At 38.8% G+C, this 23,358-nt stretch overlaps 2 protein-coding genes across 5 annotated transcripts in view; one reads left to right on the top strand and one right to left on the bottom strand.

Moving 5' to 3' along the window:
* LOC139130336 (protein arginine N-methyltransferase 9-like) overlaps positions 1 to 3,516 on the bottom strand; it is a 41,042-nt gene extending 37,526 nt beyond the window's left edge. For 2 of the 3 annotated variants that reach the window (XM_070696092.1, XM_070696094.1), the window contains exons 1-2: positions 2,782 to 3,516; positions 322 to 558 (exon numbers count right to left, since the gene is read on the bottom strand). In XM_070696092.1, coding sequence (XP_070552193.1) covers positions 322 to 558; positions 2,782 to 3,149 — 605 coding nt within the window. In that variant the 5' untranslated portion in view covers positions 3,150 to 3,516. Of the gene's footprint in view, positions 1 to 321; positions 559 to 2,015; positions 2,191 to 2,781 lie in introns of those variants that run through there. The other variant, XM_070696093.1, reaches the window with a different exon arrangement.
* Positions 3,517 to 3,531: 15 nt separating this feature from the next.
* LOC139130342 (NADH dehydrogenase [ubiquinone] 1 subunit C2-like) overlaps positions 3,532 to 23,358 on the top strand; it is a 69,920-nt gene continuing 50,093 nt past the window's right edge. For both annotated transcript variants that reach the window (XM_070696111.1, XM_070696110.1), the window contains exons 1-2: positions 3,532 to 3,665; positions 20,849 to 20,992. In XM_070696111.1, coding sequence (XP_070552212.1) covers positions 3,551 to 3,665; positions 20,849 to 20,992 — 259 coding nt within the window. In that variant the 5' untranslated portion in view covers positions 3,532 to 3,550. The remainder of the gene's footprint in view (positions 3,666 to 20,848; positions 20,993 to 23,358) is intronic.

Below are 23,358 nucleotides of genomic sequence, written 5' to 3'. Positions count from 1 at the left end.
ATAAAGACACAAATGATAGCACTGGCATCAGATGTTGCCGTTAAAAACACCTGAATGCCAGCAATGGCGTAAACAGGTGGACAGCAATATATATTTGCAGTTACTAACTCATAGTTGTGATATAGGTCACTGGGACTCCTGCCAAGATGTTATTAGAGGAAACACTGCTTGTTTTATCATTGATCCAAAAGTTAAACTTTATAGAAATAAAAAACTACATCTTCTAAATTCAAGAAAAATTTTTGGCATAAACCAAACATAAATTTCATTTGAGATTCCATACATACACTACTTCAAATTCGATCCTGCAATGAAACAAACCTCAATATAGCTGTACCAGCTCCAATATCCAAAACAGTATCATAGCCTTCATTGATGGCTTTCTTGATGGCTTCTTTATATGCTTTGTTTCTGTGTATGTCATTTAACATTCTAAAATGCCACCGTTCAACCAAAGCAGATGACACATTGTTCAAGTTCTCTTTGGCTTCCAAATAGCCATCATTTATTCTTAGTGCTTTCCTGAAATACGATACAGCTTCATCTTGAAATCCTAACCTGGAATGACAAAGTGAACAGTGGTTGAATTTCAAGGGATCTTCTATGTTGACACATTTGGTTTGGCAGTATGGTACTTTACAGTGATAGTGTTATGGCACAGTGATTGTTTTGAGGAACAGCCTCTCCCAATTGTGCACGTAAATTATCTAATGCTTAATTGCTTAATCCTAAGACCTTACAAGCGACCTTCAGTCGATAGAGCGCTGCTGTGTTATATAAAGAATAACTATTTTGTGACACATGTGTTGATGAAGGTGGAAATCTTTGTTAGCTCATTTCAGGATGGCCTGACCAAAAATGGCAAAAAAAGCTCCAAAAATACATCACATTAAGATCATCCCTAAGAACATGTCTACCAAATATCAAAGCTATCAGATGAGTAGTTTTTGAGAAACAAACTTTTCGACCAAAATGGTAAAAATTGCCTCCAAAATACAAAATTGAAGATTTCCTCATAATTTCAGTATATCACATTAAGATAATCCCGATGAACCTAAATACCAAATATCAAAGCTATCAGACAAGTAGTTTTTGAGAAACAACTTTTTTGACCAAAAGAGTATACCTTTTACAAAGCAAAGTCTATCAAAACTAAATATATTGTTATCATTGTCCATTATACACATATTAATAACAAGAATAAAAATATTGGGCATGACGTCTGTGATTTAATTTCAAACTTTATACGCATGGAAAGAACAGTAAAATGTCGCAGTTGGTTGCAAAAACTCTGCATCTTTCCTATTTGCGACATTCAGAAATCGCAAGCTCCCGCTCTTTGTGTCTCCGATACCGGATCACAGAGCAGTAGGAGTAGACGCCCTATCAATGTCTTGGGAGAACATAACAGCATACGTGTTTCCCCCTCTACCACTGCTTCCACTAGTACTCAAGAAGTTAGCAGAGGAGAGGACAATTATAACTCTAATAGCCCCATTGTGGCAAAAAACTGATTATCAAACTGATGGTCATTGTTTTCATTACCAGAAAGTCACAATGAAATGCTAGACTGATGTGCAGCATATTGGAAGCTGTTATCCAATTGGTTGGCTGAATCTTACAGTTATCATTAAATTGTACACCATAGACTCTCTAAGTTGCTGTGAATAGTGGCAATTGACCAATCAGATATAACCTTCCAAGCAAACTGCACATCAGCAGGAATGTTACCATGCTAACACTGTGTTGGTAGACAAGTTGGCTACAGATGGGGACATGTCCATACACTATCCAATCACACAATCTCTAAGTCGGAAGCAATTCACACTCAAAGCTGAATAGACAAAGTAAAAATATTATTGGCTGATAATTCTAGTTTTTCGCTCCAAGATGCAATTGTGGATCTCTAGATTTCGTTGATGCAATGTTGCGTATTGTGCAACAGATTGTGTGGAACAGCCTTTGGCACAAGACCCCAAGGAGATGTATGCAGTGACTATCGATCAACAACTTACCAGCTGGCAGGATATTGTAGCTGCAAAATTGTAGCTCTACGGTGAGGCGGTCGGTGAGTTTTGGTTTTTGCGACCTCGCTCACCAGTAGAGCTACAATGCCGAAGGCCCTGTAGCATACAAAATAAGCGCGCCACACATGGCGCGGCATTTTCATGTAAAATCCCACATATTTACTGCATTTGGTCGTACCGATTTATCACTACTGAAGACTAAGCACTATACTACACTAACCTTGTCGTTTATGGGGTTTGGTATTAGCACAGACACGTCGATCGCGTTCCATAAACATTGAGCGTGTTTCTGGGAGCCGCCATTACCGGAAGTTGGTAATGGCGGCTCCAAGAAATGTTTTTTGGAACGAGATCGACGTATTTGAACAAATACCAAACCCCATACACGACAAGGTTAGTTTAGTATAGTGTTTAGTCTTCAGTAGTGATAAATCAGTATGACCAAATCCAGTAAATATATGGGATTTTACATCAAAATGCCGTGCCATGTGCAGCGTGCTTATTTTGTATGCTTCGGGGCCTTCGGCATTGTAGCCCTGCGTACGATGCTGTGTGTTCCGCTACAGCTGGTAATAGCCCCGCAAGCTCACCACAAGCGGTGAGCGGGGCTATTACTAGCTGTAGCGGAACACACAGCATCGTACGCAGGGCTATCGGCATTGTAGCTACTGGTGAGCGATGTCGCAAAAACCAAAACTCACCGACCGCCTCACCGTAGAGCTACAATTTTGCAGCTAAGGATATTGATACTTACCTGAAAAGAATGGTACCCATGTCATTGAAGACGGTTTCATTCTCGGCATCTAATTCAAATGCTTGCTCATAACATTCGAATAAACTGTCAATTCTACCATGCCTTTCTAAAATATGACCCCATTCACGAAGAGCACGGCTGAAATTTGGCCTTATAGTTTTAGCCAACTCCGGTGTTAATTTTAGCACAAGCAGATAGTAGGCAAATGCTTTGCCAAAATCATCGTTCACTAAGTGTTCTTCCCCAAGATGTAAGGATTGCAAAGAAATTGATAATTTGGCATCAGCTTGATTACGGGCGGCAACGATATCAGACCCTTCTAGACTATCATTTGTACCGTCCGCGTCGGCCATTGTATTACTCGGCATGGAAATGACCAGGCAGGTCTACGATGCGGGTGCTGCTCGCCAGTTATATAGTTTGTACTCGACTATGGCCATGGGATCACAACACCGATATTACTGATGTGATGTGGCCAATGATCAAATTGTTATACATCCCGTGCTCAAAATCCAAGGGCGGTTTTGATCATCCTGGTACGGATATGCCCGAAGGTGTAGATATGCAGAGTCAGTTTGGAGAATACCTAAAAACTTCGTAGAAATGAAATCGAAATTCAAGCAAACTAAATTCAGAGATGGACGATGAACAGCTGGCTCCAGAGCTGGTGAGACCGACAGCGCCACCAATGTTTGTGAGTCACCTGTTTACTTTTACACAAAACTAAGGTGTCTTCTTGTCTGTTCGTCCTCCCCATCAATCTGAAAAGATGAGCTTGCCAGACCCGAACCCGGTTATAAACCGGCACACTCTTGCATTTGGTTTCTTTGGCCTATTCTCTTCAATAATCAACAATGGCATGAACCGAAGACCTATTATCAGTGGTAAGATACTATCCGTCCAATTTCGGCTGAAACGTAGAGCAGGTTCACATTGAGCGTGCGGTACTTGTACTGTGTAAAGTTTGTAGAGCCAAAAGAATGCACTGAGCCCAGTGTAGGACGATGCTGAAGTTATTTTCGTATTCGTTTCGTATTCGTTTTCGTATTCGTATTCGTATTCGTATTGGAGTCACTGACAGAAAATGTTATTTTTAGTCCAGGTTTCAGGTATGAAACGTGCAATATACGATATTTACTGAGGTTTAAATATTGTGATAATTTGATTCGTAATTTCATCTGCCAATTTGGTTAAATTTACATAATTTGCATTTGTAGATTTTAAAGAATTTTGTTCACCTCATTTTATTTGAAAAAACATACTTAAAATCGGTTGGGATCTGGTAAGGCAGCATCTTCGCTTGCCATGTCTCTTGACCGGGCAGCTGGATGCACCCCGAAATCAGGTGGTCAGTGCCAAGTAATGGGACTCGTGAGAGCGGATGCAAAGGAGCTGCCCTGGACTGTACCATTGTTTTGCGGGGAGGGCAGATTTTTGTGAGGCGCTGCAAAACGGGTGACTGTTGAAAGCTATGATGAACGGGGGACTTGTCCAGGACAACCATCTAAATAAAAAAATGTGAAAACTGTTATATCCGGTCATCCTTTTGGGACTCACTTTAGAATACTAATATCCATTTACAATTTGTATTTCAAGTATTTTACTTCATTTTGACATGGCTCTACGTAGACCTGAAATAAATTTATAATAACAATACAATACAATACTTTACAAAACTCAGTGAGTGCGGTAAGGCAAAAATTACAAAATTGCAAGTTACGACAAAGTTGTACGTGCTGCTACAGGGTAGAAAGTAACAGAAATCAATCACAATAGGTAGTTTAACTTTCAGAGTAAAGATGTGAGCAATAATAACATAAAACCGGACCGACCGATAATTCATGTATTACATTCAATCAAGGCTCAAAGTAGCGACCATTTTCAGTCGCATAGGCGACCAAATTTTATGAGATTGCGACTGAATTTTTTTCAAGACATTTCTCCATACCGTATACGTGATCAAATTGTATTCGCTCAGTGTTCACGGAGCATTGTCCCGAAAGGCCGCGACCCCAAAATACGCATTGAATAAGCATAGCCGTTGAGCGGAGTTACTCAAAGGTTTGAGCGCGTTCTCTCCACTGCACAGCGCTGCCAATGTGTCTGCTGATGTTATCTTGAATGATCTGTCAAAATATCCCAATCCAATCAAGTATCAGAAGCAGTTTTAGTGCTGTCACATCATTTCAACTGAACCAATCATAATCCCAGCATAAAATGTCATCAAAATATAGCTGACAAGGGAAAACAAGCAACCAGTAACTGCAACATGTTTCATGCGTTCACGTGCGTAATGAATATTTGCGTTAGTGGCATGTGACCGGCTAGACTATTTCCGGAAATCGTCCTTTGGAAAGCAGATGAAAGCATCGATTTCATCAAGCTTGGACCAGATTAGCATGTTTCATAAAGGTTTTTGTTTTCAGCTAGATCTAAATAGCAAGCAACTTTGTTGAAATATCATGGCAAATCTGCCTGGTAGCGACTGCAATTATGAAGAACAGACCATGGATGTAAAAACTTCCATGAACAGACCATGGATGGGACTGTGGCGATGACCTCAATGACCCGAGCGAGTTCGATACACGCCACAAGTACCGCTGCGATATCACAGCTAGGATTCAATGCGCATATACGTTTGAGTTTTGTTCTCTTGCCTACAAAATGTCTATCGAAAGTTGATAGCTGCTGCATTTCTATTCAGAGTTTTTGTTGAAAAAAGTAGCTATCTACGGCTAGCGGCTTAATTGGTCCCCCAAAATAGTACTGCTGAAAGTTTTTGGAGTGACCTGCAGAACGGAGTGTAGAGCGGGGCAAACTGCGTAACACTAAAACTGGATCGCACAGTAACAAATGACGGAAACCGATTGAGCCAGTTGCGACAGCTACTAGACTAGCTGAAGCCTATTTATCATAGAATACAGTGTTTCTCGATATTTCGCGATACAAATTAATTTCCATGCATTCTGGTGTATCTTATCATAACGCAAGTTGATTAACATGTTCTGGCAATGACAGTTGACGCAAACGCAAGGAAAGAAAAAGAGATGGGCCGTACTCAAGTAAAGACTCTGACAACAGCTCACACATTAATTTAATCTTTATTAGGGAAACAAATGTACCGATCGGGACATAGGCCTATGATGCCATTTTATTCATCTCGTTTTCCTTTGCGACAGCAGTCTAAATATAGCATGTCATATATATATAATTTTTAAGGTTTTCGTGACACTACAAAAGCCTCTGATATTTTCAAGGTCCAAGGTTTGCCCCTAAAATTTCGACTTACGGGCATGCGATAACGTTGAGCCCTGCATTCACTGTCGTTATGACGATCACTTTCTCAGAGATATCAGTTTAAAACAAGAAAATTACCTTTTAAGTTTACAACTCGTCAAATTGGGCGGGTCAGCTAAATTTCCATTATCGATACTAATGATGTCAACAGAATGTTGAAGTTGGTTGTTGTGATAGAAGTTAATACGAAAACGAATACGAATACGAATACGAAAATGATGTTTGTTTAAAAAATCTTTCCTCCAAAGACTACTGGCCCACAGGCGCTAATAGTTTGGTAGATTGCTAAATAGATCGATTTTCGGCTCGATCTATCGATCCCGTGGCCAGTATGCCCGCCACTGTAACCTAGTGAGTATTTTGGTTACAATGGCGCGCATATCGACTACGGGATCGATAGATCGAGCCGAAATCGATCTATTCAACAGACTACCCAGCTGAGGAGTGCCTGTGTACTGGCCGTTTGTTTTTAAAATCTCTCCTCTAATGATAGCAACGATATCTTTCAATCTAGGGCCTAAAAAGATTGGATCTTTTTCAACTTACATTCTCAAATATTGAAGTATTGATATATTGTCATATAAAAAGCACTTTAACTTCTGTAAAGACAGAACTTTTATATAATACGTACGAAATTTGGACTAAAAATAAAAATTGTTGTCAGTGACTCCAATACGAATACGAATACGAATACGAAAACGAATACGAAACGAATACGAAAATAACTTCAGCATCGTCATTGTAGCTGCACTGTACCGCGATGATGTGCATTCTTTAATGGTACTATATACTGCAGTGTTAATTCATATTGAATTAAGAGCCGTTGTCGATTAAAGCCAGCAGAATAAAAACATTATGCCACTATCTTCCAGATTACGATGCTGAAGTTATTTTCGTATTCGTTTTCGTATTCGTTTCGTATTCGTATTCGTATTCGTATTGGAGTCACTGACAGAAATTGTTATTTTTAGTCCAGGTTTTAGGTATGAAACGTGCAATATACGATATTTACTGAGGTTTAAATATTGTGATAATTTGATTCGTAATTTTATCTGCCAAATTTGGTTAAATTTACATAAATTTGCATTTGTAGATTTTAAAGAATTTTGTTCACTTCATTTTATTTGAAAAAAAATACTGAAAATCGGTTGGGATCTGGTAAGGCAGCATCTTCGCTTGCCAATGTCTCTTGACCGGGCAGCTGGATGCACCCCGAAATCAGGTGGTCAGTGCCAAGTAATGGGACTCGTGAGAGCGGATGCAAAGGAGCTGCCCTGGACTGTACCATTGTTTTGCGGGGAGGGCAGATTTTTGTGAGGCGCTGCAAAACGGGTGACTGTTGAAAGCTATGATGAACGGGGGACTTGTCTAGGACAACCATCTGACTAAAAAAATGTGAAAATTGTTATATCCGGTCATCCTTTTGGACTCACTTTAGAATGATCATATCCATTTACAATTTGTATTTCAAGTATTTTACTTGATTTTGATATGGCTCTACGTAGACCTGAAATAAATTATAGTAACAATACAATACAATACTTTACAAAACTCAGGGAGTGCGGTAAGGCAAAAATTACAAAATTGCAAGTTACGACAAAGTTGTACGTGCTGCTACAGGGGAGAAAGTAACAGAAATCAATGACAATAGGTAGTTTATCTTTCAGAGTAAAGATGTGAGCAATAATAACATAAAACCGGACCGACCGATAATTCATGTATTACATTCAATCAGGGCTCAAAGTAGCGACCATTTTCAGTCGCATAGGCGACCAAATTTTATGAGATTGCGACTGAATTTTTTTCAAGACATTTCTCCATACCTTATACGTGATCAAATACAACATATATTCGCTCAGTGTTCACGGAGCATTGTCCTGAAAGGCCACGACCCCAAAATACGCATTGAATAAGCATAGCCGTTGAGCGGAGTTACTCAAAGGTTTGAGCGCGTTCTCTCCACTGCACGGCGCTGCCAATGTGTCTGCTGATGTTATATCTTCAATGATCTGTCAAAATATCCCATGAATTTAATGATAAATTTTACTACAATCCAATCAAGTATCAGAAGCAGTTTTAGTGCTGTCACATCATTTCAATGGAACCAATCATAATCCCAGCATAAAATGTCATCAAAATATAGCTGACAAGGGAAAACAAGCAACCAGTAACTGCAACATGTTTCATGCGTTCACGTGCGTAATGAATATTTGCGTTAGTGGCATGTGACCGGCTAGACCATTTCCGGAAATTGTCCTTTGGAAAGCAGATCAAGCATCGATTTCATCAAGCTTGGACTGGATTATCCGTTTCATAAAGGTTTTAGTTTTCAGCTAGATCTAAATAGCAAGCAACTTTGTTGAAATATCATGGCAAATCTGCGAGGTAGCGACTGCAATTATGTAGAACCATGGAGGTAGTAGAGAACAGACCATGGATGGGACTGTGGCGATGACCTCAATGACCCGAGCGAGTTCGATACACGCCACAAGTACCGCTGCGATATCACAGCTAGGATTAAATGCGCATATACGTTTGAGTTTTGTTCTCTTGCCTACAAAATATCTATCGAAAGTTGATAGTTGCTGCATTTCTATTCAGAGTTTTTGTTGAAAAAAGTAGCTATCTACGGCTAGCGGCTTAATTGGTCCCCCAAAATAGTACTGCTGAAAGTTTTTGAGTGACCTGCAGAACGGAGTTGTAGAGCGGGGCAAACTGCGTAACACTAAAACTGGATCGCCCAGTAACAAATGACGGAAACCGATTGAGCCAGTTGCGACAGCTACTAGACGAGCTGAAGTCTCTATTTATCATAGAATACAGGTATTTCTCGATATTTCGCGATACAAATTAATTTCCATGCATTCTGGTGTATCTTATCATAACGCAAGTTGATCAACATGTTCTGGCAATGACAGTTGACGCAAACGCAAGGAAAAAAAAAGAGATGGGCCGTACTGAAATAAAGACTCTGACAACAGCTCACACATTAATTTAATCTTTATTAGGGGAACAAATGTACCGATCGGGACATAGGCCCATGATACCATTTTATTCATCTCGTTTTCTTTTATGACGCTTTCCCACATCATATGAGATGATGTTTTCTTTGCGACAGCAGTCTAAATATATAGCATGTCATCGACTTAGGGGCATGCGATAACGTTGAGCCCTGCATTCACTGTCGTTATGACGATCACTTTCTCGGAGATATCAGTTTAAAACAAGAAAATTACCTTTTAAGTTTACAACTCGTCAAATTGGGCGGGTCAGCTAAATTTCCATTATCGATACTAATGATGTCAACAGAATGTTTAAGTTGGTTGTTGTGATAGAAGTTAATACGAAAACGAATACGAATACGAATACGAAAATGATGTTTGTTTAAAAAATCTTTCCTCCAAAGTCTACTATGGCCCACAGGCGCTAACTAGCTTGGTAGTCTGCTAAATAGATCGATTTTCGGCTCGATCTATCGATCCCGTGGTCAGTATGCCCGCCACTGTAACCTAGTGAGTATTTTGGTTACAATGGCGCGCATATCGACTACGGATCGATAGATCGAACCGAAAATCGATCTATTCAACGGACTACCCAGCTAAGGAGTGCCTGTGTACTGGCCGTTTGTTTTTAAAATCTCTCCTCTAATTATAGCAACGATATCTTTCAATCTAGGGCCTAAAAAGATTGGCTCTTTTTCGACTTACATTCTCAAATATTAAAGTATTGATATATTGTCATATAAAAAGCACTTTAAGTTCTGTAAAGACAGAACTTTTATATAATACGTACGAAATTTGGACTAAAAATAAAAAATTTTGTCAGTGACTCCAATACGAATACGAATACGAATACGAAAACGAATACGAAAACGAATACGAAAATAACTTCAGCATCATTTCCAGATTAGCAACTTTCGCCGTGGTGTGACCCCCTAGGAAAAGAACATTGGGCTTGGTGTATAGATTAGTAGCTTTTAAATGCACCAGGCGGCAGAAGTTGCAACTAAAAAGTGACCTGTTCAGAGCGGATAAACGTGTGCACAACATTCAATGACATCACTGCAATATGCATTATGCCATAATGTGTATTAGTGTAAGGATAGGAACTGTATGTCAGGCCTTAGGGCAGCTAAGATTATTGCTGCCCTCAGGGCAGATTGGTTGGAAATTGGAAATATGTGTCTGCCCTGAGGGCAGCAATATATCTGACTCACTGCCCCTAAGGGCAGATTGGTAGGATAGGAATGTAATTAGCTGCAAAATTGTAGCGCTACGGTGAGGCGGTCGGTGATTTTTGGTTTTTGCGACTTCGCTCACCAGTAGCGCTACAATGCCGATGGCCCTGTAGAGGTGAAAATAAGCGCACCCCACTGGACAAGGCGTGTTGATGTGAAATGCTACATATTTACTGCATTTGGTCATACTGATTTATCACTACTGAAGACTCGATACTGTACTTCACTAATCTTGTCGTTTATTGGGTTTGGAATTTGTTCAAACACGTCGATCGTGTTCCATAAACATTTGGCGTGCGTTGGGCATCGGTGTTTCTGGGAGCCGCCATTACCGGAAGTTGGTAATCACATCAACATGCCTTGCCCAATGGGGTGCGCTTATTTTCACCTCTACAGGGCCATCGGCATTGTAGCGCTACTAGTGAGCGAAGTCGCAATTAACCAAAAATCACCGACCGCCTCACCGTAGCGCAACAATTTTGCAGCTAGAATGTAATCTGTCCTGAGGCCTGAGGGCAGCTCAGATATTGCTGCCCTCAGGGTAGATTGTTAGATATACAATTATGCAATGATGTGTGAGCATAGAAAATGTGTGTATGCCCTGAGGGCAGCTGAACTATATTGCTGCTCTCAGGGCAGATTGGTAGATATACACTATGCAATGCCATAAGAATAGAAATGTATGTCTGCCCTGAGGGCCGTTCCGATATATTTTTAGGTATGATGCACTGGTTTGGGTTTTTTACTAAATCCTATTGTTATGAAATAACTTCTAACTTCACGAGTGAACTTATAAAGGTCAACGGTCATTAAGTACTGCACACATTGATTACTTTGAATTTCATCTTTGTTTTCAGTGACAAATAAAAGCAAAGCTGTATCGGCTGATCGGTCACTTTGTGTTGCAGTGATTAGGGGCCCAAGCCGACCAGCTTGCCCGCTATTGTTATTGCTTGAGTTCCTGTTTTTCCACTGCTGCTCGATTTTTTTGCATTTTCAGAAGAAAATCCGATGTTTACGAAAATATTCTAGTTAGTATTCGTACATTTTGTGAAGATATTTGACCACTAACCACTGAGAAAACATTCAAAGGGAAATGTAAACATTGTTTTTACGCCAAACCTTTCATTTTGCTGAGTTTGTAACGCGAACTTGGCTCGAAAACTTCATGGTTTTACACGCAATAGAACATGACAAGTCCCTCTACTAAAATGACATCGTCCAAAATCTTCAACCTATCAATGACTCTGTATCAACCATAATTAAGTTTCTGCGCTCGTAATGCACAGGTTTTGATGTTGGGACCACTTTCGGCATGAAAGCCGTCTTTTAATTGGACAATGCATTTGAAACGCGGACACACAGCAGACGTCACATGGTGCATGGTAGTTACGAAGCGGTCGACACTGCTTCGATGCGTCATTTTTACCTTCTCGTGTCTATTTATAGACAGAGAAGGTATTAGAGTTGAAAACCAATATGCTGCTGTCAAGAACTTCCGTCTGTCAAGACTTCCGTCTGTCAAGATCCGTTGACGTCATGCCATTGTGATGGGTCATATCATAAACTGGTGGGGGTGTTCATGGCTCAGGTTGAGGTGTGGGAGAACGATTTTGAGCTATGACAAAAATCAAAAGGGACTTAGCGGCATAGCCACAGTGTTAAGCCTTTCTCCAAGGTTTCTTAGTTGACTACAATCTATTACAGACTACTGAGCTGACATTAGGGGTACTCACTTGTGTTTGCTCACTCTGTGAGCGCTAGTGTTTGGTACTGAGTTGCGTGGATATCCCCTCATGGCCTCACGTGATCTGGGCCTGTTGCATAATCTGCAGAGATGATCATATGCCTCCGAGTCTGAAAACTGGCATTGTGTAAGCCTGTCGGCATTTTCCTTGCATTTTTTCTCATTAATTTTGCAAAATATCGGTGAGTACCTCAATATTTCAAGATAACCCTTTCTTCCCAATCGTTTCCTGGAGTTTCAGAGTCATATGAACAAAAATGAGTGAAAGTTTTAGACAGGAAAATCGGACGTCGGCCATGTTCAATGTTTACAGTACAATCAGAAGTTTACGTGGAGGAATTAACCAACAAACACAGGAGTGTTCATGATGCCCGCCCTCTAGAGGCAGACCCTCCTATATGAAGTACCACATTTGATGCTTGTGGAAAGCTTGACCACACAATGGAGCATTTAAACTTTTAGAAAATGACAAACTGAATAAGAAGGTATTCAGAAAATGTCAAATACTGAGGAAAAATGCGCAAATATTCAAAATAAACAGGTTAACTGATTGGTCAACTATAAAAAACAATGAAAATGTTTATGATCAAAAGTTTTTGAGATGCGCACATTTTAACAAATACAGAAATTATTAACATTATAAATATAAGACCAAACATATTTTTTCAGGGATGGGACAGGTTGGAAATGAGGGGTGAGAGACAAAGGCACTCCTATTGCTGCATGTGGATGCAGCCACACCATTTCATTTACAGCATACTTATTCACTGTGTTGTGTTCAAGTTCCATATTGTACTGACTGTCATACAAGGATAACATAAGCAAATCAAATCAAATTAGAAAAGGATCAATGCTGTTGTGTGGATTTTGCTGAACATGGCTGATATTTCGCCCTATATATTTGGTATCCAGCAAAGGCATATTTTGATGTAAAGTCAAAATTAACACTACATTGCTGACAATATATTTTACTGTTTCTGCATGAATTTTTCTTTTTTAAATTATAGTATATTAGTACTTCAAACAGATTAACAGTTATCGTGATGTCACCCATAATTTTACATCACAAAGACTGTAATTCTGCCAATTTTTTTTGTTTTTCAGTCATTTTATAAATTTTGCACTGCACAAGATGATTGAACAAATTGCAATGTTTGAATTTGTAAACTCAAAGAATAAAAATCCTTTGGTCACAAATTAAATTATTTTTTGAAAAGAAATTTACTCTTAAACACTTTAGCATATATTCTTTACACAGTCATGTATTTCAAGGAAAATATGCCTATTAAAAACTTTAATTTCTTCACTTTCAATTTTTTTTCAATACTATGACAATTATCAGCCATGAGGTTATACAAACACAAGACCAGATAAGCGTTTTTCATCATTTCCACAGGACTCTTTGGAAAATCCATTAAAAACAGTTAAAAGTGACTGGAAATGATCACTTGGTATACATTTAATTTACAGATGCCAGGTTGTGTATAACACATGCACTCATCAGGTCAGTAAGGAAGTGCGTCATTACTATTTTGGACTGTTAATTCTTATTTCTGAATTGTTTAACTTTTTTCCACATTGAACTATCTTTAGGCAGTTTATACTGTAGCTTAGAATTTTTTTGATTGATGTATTTAATCATCTTTTGGGTTCTTTGGGTCCATATCCCACCTCATGCCCCTACATCATCAACTATTTACCAACAACTCCATGCCAACAACCAATTACCTGACCTGGCCACACATTAGAGAAGGTACAGCGTCATTGACGGTATTTTTACAATCATTGACAGTCTCGCTTCTACTATCCATGGTCTGTCCACCCAGCACAGCACTTTGTACTGTGGTGCAACAAAGATCAACATGTACGACTCAATTTACATAAGTATCAAAGCTCACAAAAACCCCCGAATAGGATATCAAAAAGCACGTAACTGCATCATTTTTGTAAGCAACCGAGGATTAGAAACAGACTTTTTTTTCTCGCCTTAATACCTCGTATTTTATTGTCATTTAGTTAATATGACTGGACAACATTGCTGCACAGAACAAAATATTGAAAAATGCAGGTCTACATTGTAACTTTCACTGTCTTACATTTCAGTATTTTCACTGGAAAAAAAGATATCCGACTTCACAAGTTCAAATTTATGAACGTACTAGTATTATTTGCTTCAATCGACTGAATGAATTATGATCAATTCAAGAAATACAGAGAAATGTGGGGTGTACCGGGATGGCCTAATCATTGAGGAAAAAAGTCTATGGTAATTAATTATTGCATGAGAAAATTTTTCTCAAAATTAGAATTATTTTAGCACACCATTCTCATTTTCGAGAACATAACCTGCTGACCCAGAGGAAACCCAGAATTCTACTATTTCCTCTTCCTCCTCCTCTTCCTCTTCTTAGGGGCCCAAGCCAACTGGCTGGGCCCCTATTGTCATTGCTCGAGTTCTACTATTTCCTCTTCCACCTCCTCCTCTTCTTCCTTTTCTTCTTCTTCTTCTTCTTCTTCTTCTTCTTCTTCTGCTTCTGCCATTTCTTTGTCGAGGCTGAACAAAAACTTCTCAAACTTGCAGGGTTAATAGGTGTTAAATAGTAGTCGTGCACCTGACCCTTGAAATTTTCATTGGTCATGTGACTTGGCAGCCATATTGGATATTCAAAAAAACTATAAATGGCTTCACCTGATGACCTAGGGGTCTGGTCAATTTGAATTTTATTATATAGCAAGGATGACTTAAGGTCTTCAGAATTTGCAAATAAAATTGCATGCAGTCACATGACTTTGGCTGCCATATAGGATTTTCGAAAAATACCAATTTAATCTTTAAAAATCTTCCTCTCCAGAACTAACACACTGATGGAGCTGAAATTTTACTCCTGTCATTCTTAGTATGATCTATTTGAAGTTTGCAAAGGCATTTTGATCGGTCACATGGTTTGGACGCCATATTAGATTTTGAAAAAATCGGGATTTAATCTCAGTGTTTTCCACCAGGGGTTTTTGACGAGCGGTGCGCCCGGCTTCTTTTTGTCACCGCCCACCTTTAATCTCGCCCGCCCACCTTTGTTTTCTGTCGCCGAAACTGTTTTCACAGTCAGTTGTCCGAACAATATCTGACAGCCTATTGAATAAAAATGACACAGCAACTGACAACGTTGTGTTGCCGTTCACACATCTGTCTGTTTAGCGATTGCATGCAATCGTCACCAGTGTTCTCCCCAGGCCGTTAAACAGGATCGGCCCCTATCCTTTATTTTTTTTTGCCCGATCCCGTTTCATATCTGCCAATTCTCTTTAGTATAGTAAATGTGATTGAAGACCTATTGTTTCTCGGCGGCGATTTTGTCACTTTTATTTCAGTGAGCTTTTCACGTGTGAAACGGCCGTAGTGCCAATGAACATTGGCTAAGACATGAAACTTCAATTAAAAAAGCATGAAATGTGTTAAGTTGCCAACCGTACAGACACCGTCCATTTCATACAACGGACACGGAGTACACTCAACTAAAGGCTCGGTGTTGCATTTTTGCTAGCGGGCACTCAGTCAAAGCATCTATACTATAGGCAACTGCCATTGCCACCAATGTCTCGTACTTGTAAGGATCCGAAGATCAGGAAAAGTGATTTCGATCAGATGTGGCTGAAATTGTACGATTGGTTGAGACAAACATCAGATGCAAAAAAGTATGGTACTTCGCGTGTTCGGTTGTTGCGTGTCCGAGCCGAGTTAGCCATTTTGAGATCTGTGTATGTCCACATGTTGAAACCATGTGTGTCACTTCCTGTCACACATGCGTAACTTGCATGGATTTATTCGATTGACTTTGAGAAGCAGTTGCGTTTGATCATGTTTCAAAATCTGTGACCGTTTTACAATATTAAAGGCACAATGAAATAAAAAGGAACTGCACGAGCTAAAATCATCATTTGTATGATCATCAGAACAAAGCAGCTATGTACGTACAGTTCTGGTATACTGTATAGTTCAAAGGTCGCGCATGTGATCAAGCGCGCTCCACACAAACATGCATGGCAGCCTACGCCGCGCAGTTGTCGAAGTTTTGTACGTTTACCGAACTAGAAGTCAATGAAATTTCAAATCTTGTTCTTTGAAATGCCTGGTATCAGTTTTTTTCGGGCTTCTCTTTATTATGAATTGAGTTTTAAAGTCAACGTATGTTTCTCTGCAGGCATGCTCCGCTGACTCCGCATTGTAACTTAGTGCATTATTCAGTCCCGTATCAACTTGTCATGGACATAAAAAAACAACGTTCATGGCTTTACCGATCCGGCTACAGACAAACATATAGTTACATATAGTAAGGCTATGTTTTCATTCATACCAAAATGTCGCAATTAGTTGGGTTATTTTTGCTAATGAGTTTTTACGTTGTCAGACAACGTGCTCCTTCAGTGTTCCTTCATTCAAGCCGTAGGATCGATTACATGATCACCCAACATTTAGTGGCAGAAAAATACCACCAGAAAAAAATTTTAGTGGCAGATTGACAGGTTTTGGTGGCAAATGCCACCATTTGCCACTGATTATTTCAAACACTGATCAGTGTTCTCCCCAGAAACTTCTGAAACAGGGTCGGCTAATTTGCATAACAATAACTATGTAAATTTTATGTTAATTATGCAATACACACATCACTCCATAGCATCAGTCAATCCCACAATAAAAGGATGAAGTAAAATTTTTTATGCACTTTAAGCACTTCATATATTACATCCATATTTTCATTCAAAGTCTTCCAGTTCCCTCTAGAATAACATTCAAAATCAGACGTTTTATGTGATCCTCTGTTACTACATGTTTGTCTGTAGCCAGATTGCTAAAACCATGGACGTCTTTTTTAAACGTCCATGGCAAAACCCGGACAAGTTCATATGGGACTGAATATTGCACTTACAATTCGGAGTCATCAGAGCATGCCTGCAGAGAAATATATTGACTTTTAAACTCAATTCATAATAAAGAGAAGCCCGAAAATATTGATACCGGGTATTTTCAAGGACAAGATTTGAAATTGCATCGACTTCTACTTCGACAAACGTACGGAACTTCAACAACTGCGCGGCGTCGGCCACCATGCATTGTGTGGAGCACACTTGAACACACGCGACCTTTGAACCAATAGTGTATACCCTAACCGTACGTACATAGCTGCTGTATTCAGACACACGAATGATTATTTTAGCTCATGCAGTTCCTTTTTAGCTCACATTTGGTTTTACCAATGTGAGTTTATCGTATTGGCTGAAGTCGATGGCGTCTGTATGTATGTGTGTATGTATGTATGTATGTATGTATGTACAGTATGTCCGTCAACATCAAAAACACGCAAACTGCTGCACGTTTCAGCTTGGTATTTGGTGTGTGGATGCATCCTGGGCTATAGATGGGATTTTGTGCAAATGAAGTCTGCATTGCCAAAATTATGCAAATGAGCTTACAAAATGTGAAAATGGTTAAGAATTAATAACTCAAGAACCGCTTTTTTGATTGCTTTGAAAATTTGTGTTCAAGTACCTTAGGTTAACCTTATACAGTTTTATGAATATTGTGAAGATATCCTTAATTTTGTATTTTTGCTGAATTTTTTGTGATTTTTCTCATTTTCAGTAAAAATTCTTCTTCTCTGAAACCGCCGGCCCAATCGCTCTCAAATTTAGGTTGTCTCTTTGCAAGGGTGTTACTCTTCTAATTTGTTGAAATTATGACAAAATTGGGAAAATTACTATTTTTGTGCAATTTTGTCATTTTTGGTCAAAAAATCTTAGACAGTGTTTCCTTTTTAAAACCCCTGGACAGACAGCTTTCATATTTCGTACACAGACGTACAGAGATGACAATAGTTAGATATGTGGAAATTGTCCTGAAATATAAAAAATTGTATTTTTAAGACAATATTGTCATTTTTGGTCAAGAAAACTTTATCTCAACATTACTTGTTTGATAGCTTTGTAATTTGGTATAAAGTCCCTTGTTTGATAGCTTTGTAATTTGGTAAAGTCCCGAAAGATGTTATTAGATAAATTTTCTGCTCAAAGTGTTGAGAAACCCCAAAATTTGTATATTTTAGGTACTTTTCTCAGTTTGTGACCTTAAATGACCTATACTAACCCAGGATATGTTGTGAGACAATTTTGAAGGCTGTGAACATAATTTGTCATATTTGATACCAATTTGTAGGAAATTTGATCCAGAAAACAAAGCTGAGGTGATTTTTTCATTTTGGACCAATTTTTGCAACTTTTCTATGTAAGACATACAAAAACTGATGAGAAATTTGGATCCAGGATAATTCCAGATGTTGTAATCACCACCCACAGTGGAAGGCATTTTACTATCTGTAACTAACTTAAGTGCTGTTTACATTAGAATGATAACACTCATGGCATTAATTAAAAATCTCCAAGGTTGTAAATGTACTTCCTGTCATTTGGTCTTATGTAATACCAAGGGGTGGAACATTTGATATGCAGGAGGGGGTAGGGTTTAGAAGATCAATGATGTAGCATTACTTTTTTACCAGATCCCTTGTGCATTTTTGCCCACTCCCACCTTTTCTTTTTATCAAGCCTTCTCTGTTTTTGTTGTTGACATTTGCTTATGTATTTAGGATCTGCTTCTCCCATTGCTATAGAAGTCGATATGCATGTTCCTAAAGATGACCTCCAGTACCTAAGTTGGAGACCTTATTTGCTTTTGTCATTCTTGTTTTTCCTGGTTTAAATATTTCTCGAATGGACCAATTCAAACCGAATGTGAGCACATAGTGTCCTTGACGGTATTTTTATTTCATTTAATGGTGCCTTGAATATTGTAAAACGGGTCATGGGTTTTGAAACTGGATCAAGTGCAATTGTTTCTCAAAGTCAATTGAATGAATCCATTACGAATGCGTGACACGAGGTGACACACATGGCCTCAACGTCATGTTTATGTACTCAGATCTCAAAATGGCTAACTCGGACACGCAACGATCTGAACTTGCGGCAGTACTGTACATTTTTGCATATGATGTTTGTCTCAACCAATCGTACCATTTCAGTCACTTCTGATCGAAATCATTTTTCCTGACCTTCGGATACTTACCAGTGCGAGACATTGGTAGCAACGGCAGTTCAACCAGTTGCCTATAGTATAGATGCTTTGACTGAGTGCCTGCTGGCAAAGATGCAACACCGAGCTAGCCTTTCGTTGAGTATACTCCATGTCCATTGTATAAAATGGCCGTTGCCTGTACGATCGGCAGTGTAACACATTCATGCTTTTCGAATTTAAGTTTCATCCGTCTTAGCTGATGTTCATTTGCGCTAGGGCCGGCCCATTAATTCTCCTCACAGACAAGCGCGGCTTTGGGTGCTTTGCAAAACACCTAAGGCATCGACATGAAAGGAGAACAGTCTAACCATTTCGCACATTTTGGCGATGGAATAAACCTTTTAATCATCTGGCACGTCGTGTTATCTCCACATTAGAACCGTTTCACACTTGATACGCTCGCTGAAATAAAAGTGACAAATCGTCACCGAGAAACAATAGGTCTTCAGCCACAGTATCAGCGGACATGAAACAGGATCGGCATGAAAAATAAAGGATCGGGCGAAAAAATAAAGGATCGGGTGAAAAAAATAAAGGATCTGGGCCGATCCTGTTAAACGGCCTGGGGAGAACACTGCTGATTACTTCTCATGTACTTTTGAATTTTCATGTTGGTATTGTGCAATATATTTACTAAATTGTGTATTGTTTGTATTAGTTAAATGTGTTTTCTTTCACTTTTGATGTTTTATTATTTATTTAAAGTAAATAAACAGGATTAAAATGTAAAAATAAATTGTGTAGCTTGCCATTAATCACTACTGAATGGAGAAAAATTTTGAGAATGTCAGAAGTGTATCTCATCACTGGAATGCCTTGTGAATAGCCCTGGTGATATGTAAATTGTATGCAAATATTATGCAAATTTATATGCTGATTAGCCATCTGCCTTTAATTTTGATTTGTGGTGAACACTGACTCTGGAAAATTCTTCTTCTCCGGAACCTAAACACTGATTAAACTGAAATTGTCCTTGTATTATCCTTAGTGTGAGCACTTTCAAGTTTGCAAAACACATTTGGATTGGTCATGTGGTGTGGCCTCCATGTTGGATTTTCCGAAAAGCTCAATCTAATCTTAAAAATCATCTTCTCAAGAACAAATGCACCGATTGAACTGACAGTTTACACGTATAATCTTTAGTGTAAGGTCTTTGAAGTTTGCAAAACACATTTGGATCGGTCACATGGTTTGGCCAACTTATTGGATTTTTAGAAAATTGCAATTTAATCATTAAAATTCTCCACAACCAACAGACAGATTGAATTGAAATTTTACTCATATCTTTTTTAGTGATGAGCACTTTCAAGTTTGCGAAAGGCATTTGGATCGGTCATGTAGTTTGGTCGCCATATTTGGTTTTGCGTAAAACATATGACTACCAGTGAAACCTACAGTAACTTTAAGATGATGTTCAAAATCCCAATTTACAAGAACCGAAAGACTTCTCAAGCTCAAATTTTGCATATAACATCATCAGTGCAAGAACTTGAAACCATGACAACCACTTGGGCCCCACCAACACTGCTTGTAGCCTTAATTATCTTTCTTTTTAGTTATGTTGTAAGTACTCAGTAAATCAGACTAACTGCACGGATTTCATATTCCTACAACCAGGTGTGCATTGACACTGATAACTAATTATTCTCCTCATTTGCAATAGGTCTACATCGGCATATTGTTGCTGTGGCTATTGGAGCTGCACTTGGCTATGGTATGAGAAGGTTAGAAATGAGACACTGGGCAGAAAGAGATTGGTATATTGATGATTACATCAACAAGCATCCTCAAGATTTCCCTGAACCAAGTAAGTAAGATGTCTGCAGTACAATATAAATTACAGTACCAGTACTTTTTAGTCCCCATGGACACCATCCGGGGGGACTTATAGGTTTGGTCATGTCAGTGCGTGTGTGCGTCCATCCGTCCGTCCGTTCATGCAGATATCTCAAACATGCCCAGGTCGATTTCTTTCAAACTTTGCACAAGGATAGTACCCTACCCCATACAGATGCAGGTCGATTTGTTTCACAATGCGATCAAATTTGGCTGTGTTAGAGGACTTTTTAGTTTTCACCTCCATAGACTCCCATGTATAAGGCAGTCTCCATAGACTCCCATGTATAAGGCAGTCCATAGACTCCCATGTATAAGGCAGTTCATAGACTCCCATGTATAAGGCCAAGAAAAATAAAAATTTAGGTTCTCATCGTATTCATATTGCAAAAAGGATGCAGTGACACAGTTTTTAGTCCCCACAGATGAAGTCCAGGGGGCTTATAGATTGGGTCACGTCCGTCTGTGAGTCCATCCGTTCACGCAGATATCTCAGATATTTTGACAAAATGTCACGTGACCTTGGTGACCTTTGACCTCAAATATATATATTTGTCAATAACTCAGTAACCACAAGTGCTACACCCTTCATATATGGTATGATGGTACAGCTTATGATGCCACATATTGTACCTCATTAATTATGTGCATATCTAATTTTGAGCGAACCAATAGAGCTAGAGGTCTGATTTTTGGTATATAGGGATAACTTAGCAATACAATTTTTTTTTACAAAATGTCACGTGACCTCGGTGACCTTTGACCTCAAATATACATATTTGTCCATAACTCAGTAACCACAAGTGCTACACCCTTCATATATGGTATGATGGGACAGCTTATGACGCCACATATTGTACCTCATTAATTATGTGCATATCTAATTTTGAGCGAGCCAATAGAGCTAGAGGTCTGATTTTTGGTATATAGGGATAACTTAGCAATACAATTTTTTTGACCAAATGTCACATGACCTTGGTGACCTTTGACCTCAAATATACATATTTGTCCATAACTCAGTAACCACAAGTGCTACACCCTTCATATATGGTATGATGGGACAGCTTATGACGCCACATATTGTACCTCATTAATTATGCACATATCTATTTTGAGAGAGTCAATAGAGCTAGAGGTCGATTTTTGGTATATAGGGATAACTTAGCAATACAATTTTTTTGACCACATGTCACGTGACCTCAGTGACCTTTGACCTCAAATATACATATTTGTCCATAACTCAGTTACCACAAGTGGTACACCCTTCATATATGGTATGATGGGAGACCTTATGATGCTTCATACTGTACCTCATTAATTATGCGTATATCTAATTCTGAGCAAGCCCATAGAGCTGGATGTCTGATTTTTCGTTTATAGGGATAACTATAGGATAGAAATTTTTGACCAAATGTCATGTGACCTCGATGACCTTTGACCTGAAATATACGTTTATGTCGATAAATACGTAACCACAAGTTCTATGTCCTTTATATTTAGTAGGGTGGGAGACCTTATGACAACACACGCTTAACCTCATTAATTATGCTCACATCTAATTCTGGGCAAGCGAATAGAGCTAGAGGTCTGATTTTTGGCATATAGGGATTAATTAGCAATACAATTTTTTTTCAAAATGTCACGTGACCTTATGACCTTTGACCTTGACTATACATATATATGCATAACTCAGTAACCACAAGTTCTATACCCTCCAATTCTGATAGGATATTAGACCTTAAGAAGTCACATCTTGTACCTCATTGTTATGCGCATATGTATTTCTTGGCTGGCCAATGCAGATAGAGGTCTGATCTTTTTTCCCGATTTAGAACCATAACTTAGACATGCCTCATGTGTTTCAAATTGGGAACAACGACATAGACCTATGTGCCCATAGATCTCAACATATACACTCCAGTGATACTTCTTAATGACCACATTTCCCTGCCCCATCAAGACTAATACTCCTATTACAAGTGGGGACTATGTCATTGTCAATGACTTGTCTTTCAAATAGTTTAAGAAACATTTACACGTGACAGTCAGTATTGTGGAAGATATGGTATCAAGAGGTTTAATTGCTTCTGTATCAAATATCTTATAACAAGATTAGCAAGGTATATATTCAATAAACAGTTTTTAGCTACTATAGACTATAGTCTATAGAAGCTATTGGGATGGGTATCCGTCCAGCGTCCGTCGTCAGTCTGTATGTATGTATGTATGTATGTATGTATGTATGTATGTATGTATGTATGTCCGTATGTGAGGCGTCAGTCCACTCAAATATCTTGAGAATCGCAGTACTTACTGATTTGATATTTCTTGTTTAGA

This window comes from Ptychodera flava, chromosome 4 (assembly GCF_041260155.1).
Source record: "Ptychodera flava strain L36383 chromosome 4, AS_Pfla_20210202, whole genome shotgun sequence".
Taxonomy (NCBI): domain Eukaryota; kingdom Metazoa; phylum Hemichordata; class Enteropneusta; family Ptychoderidae; genus Ptychodera; species Ptychodera flava.
This window is presented reverse-complemented; position numbering and strand designations above follow the sequence as displayed.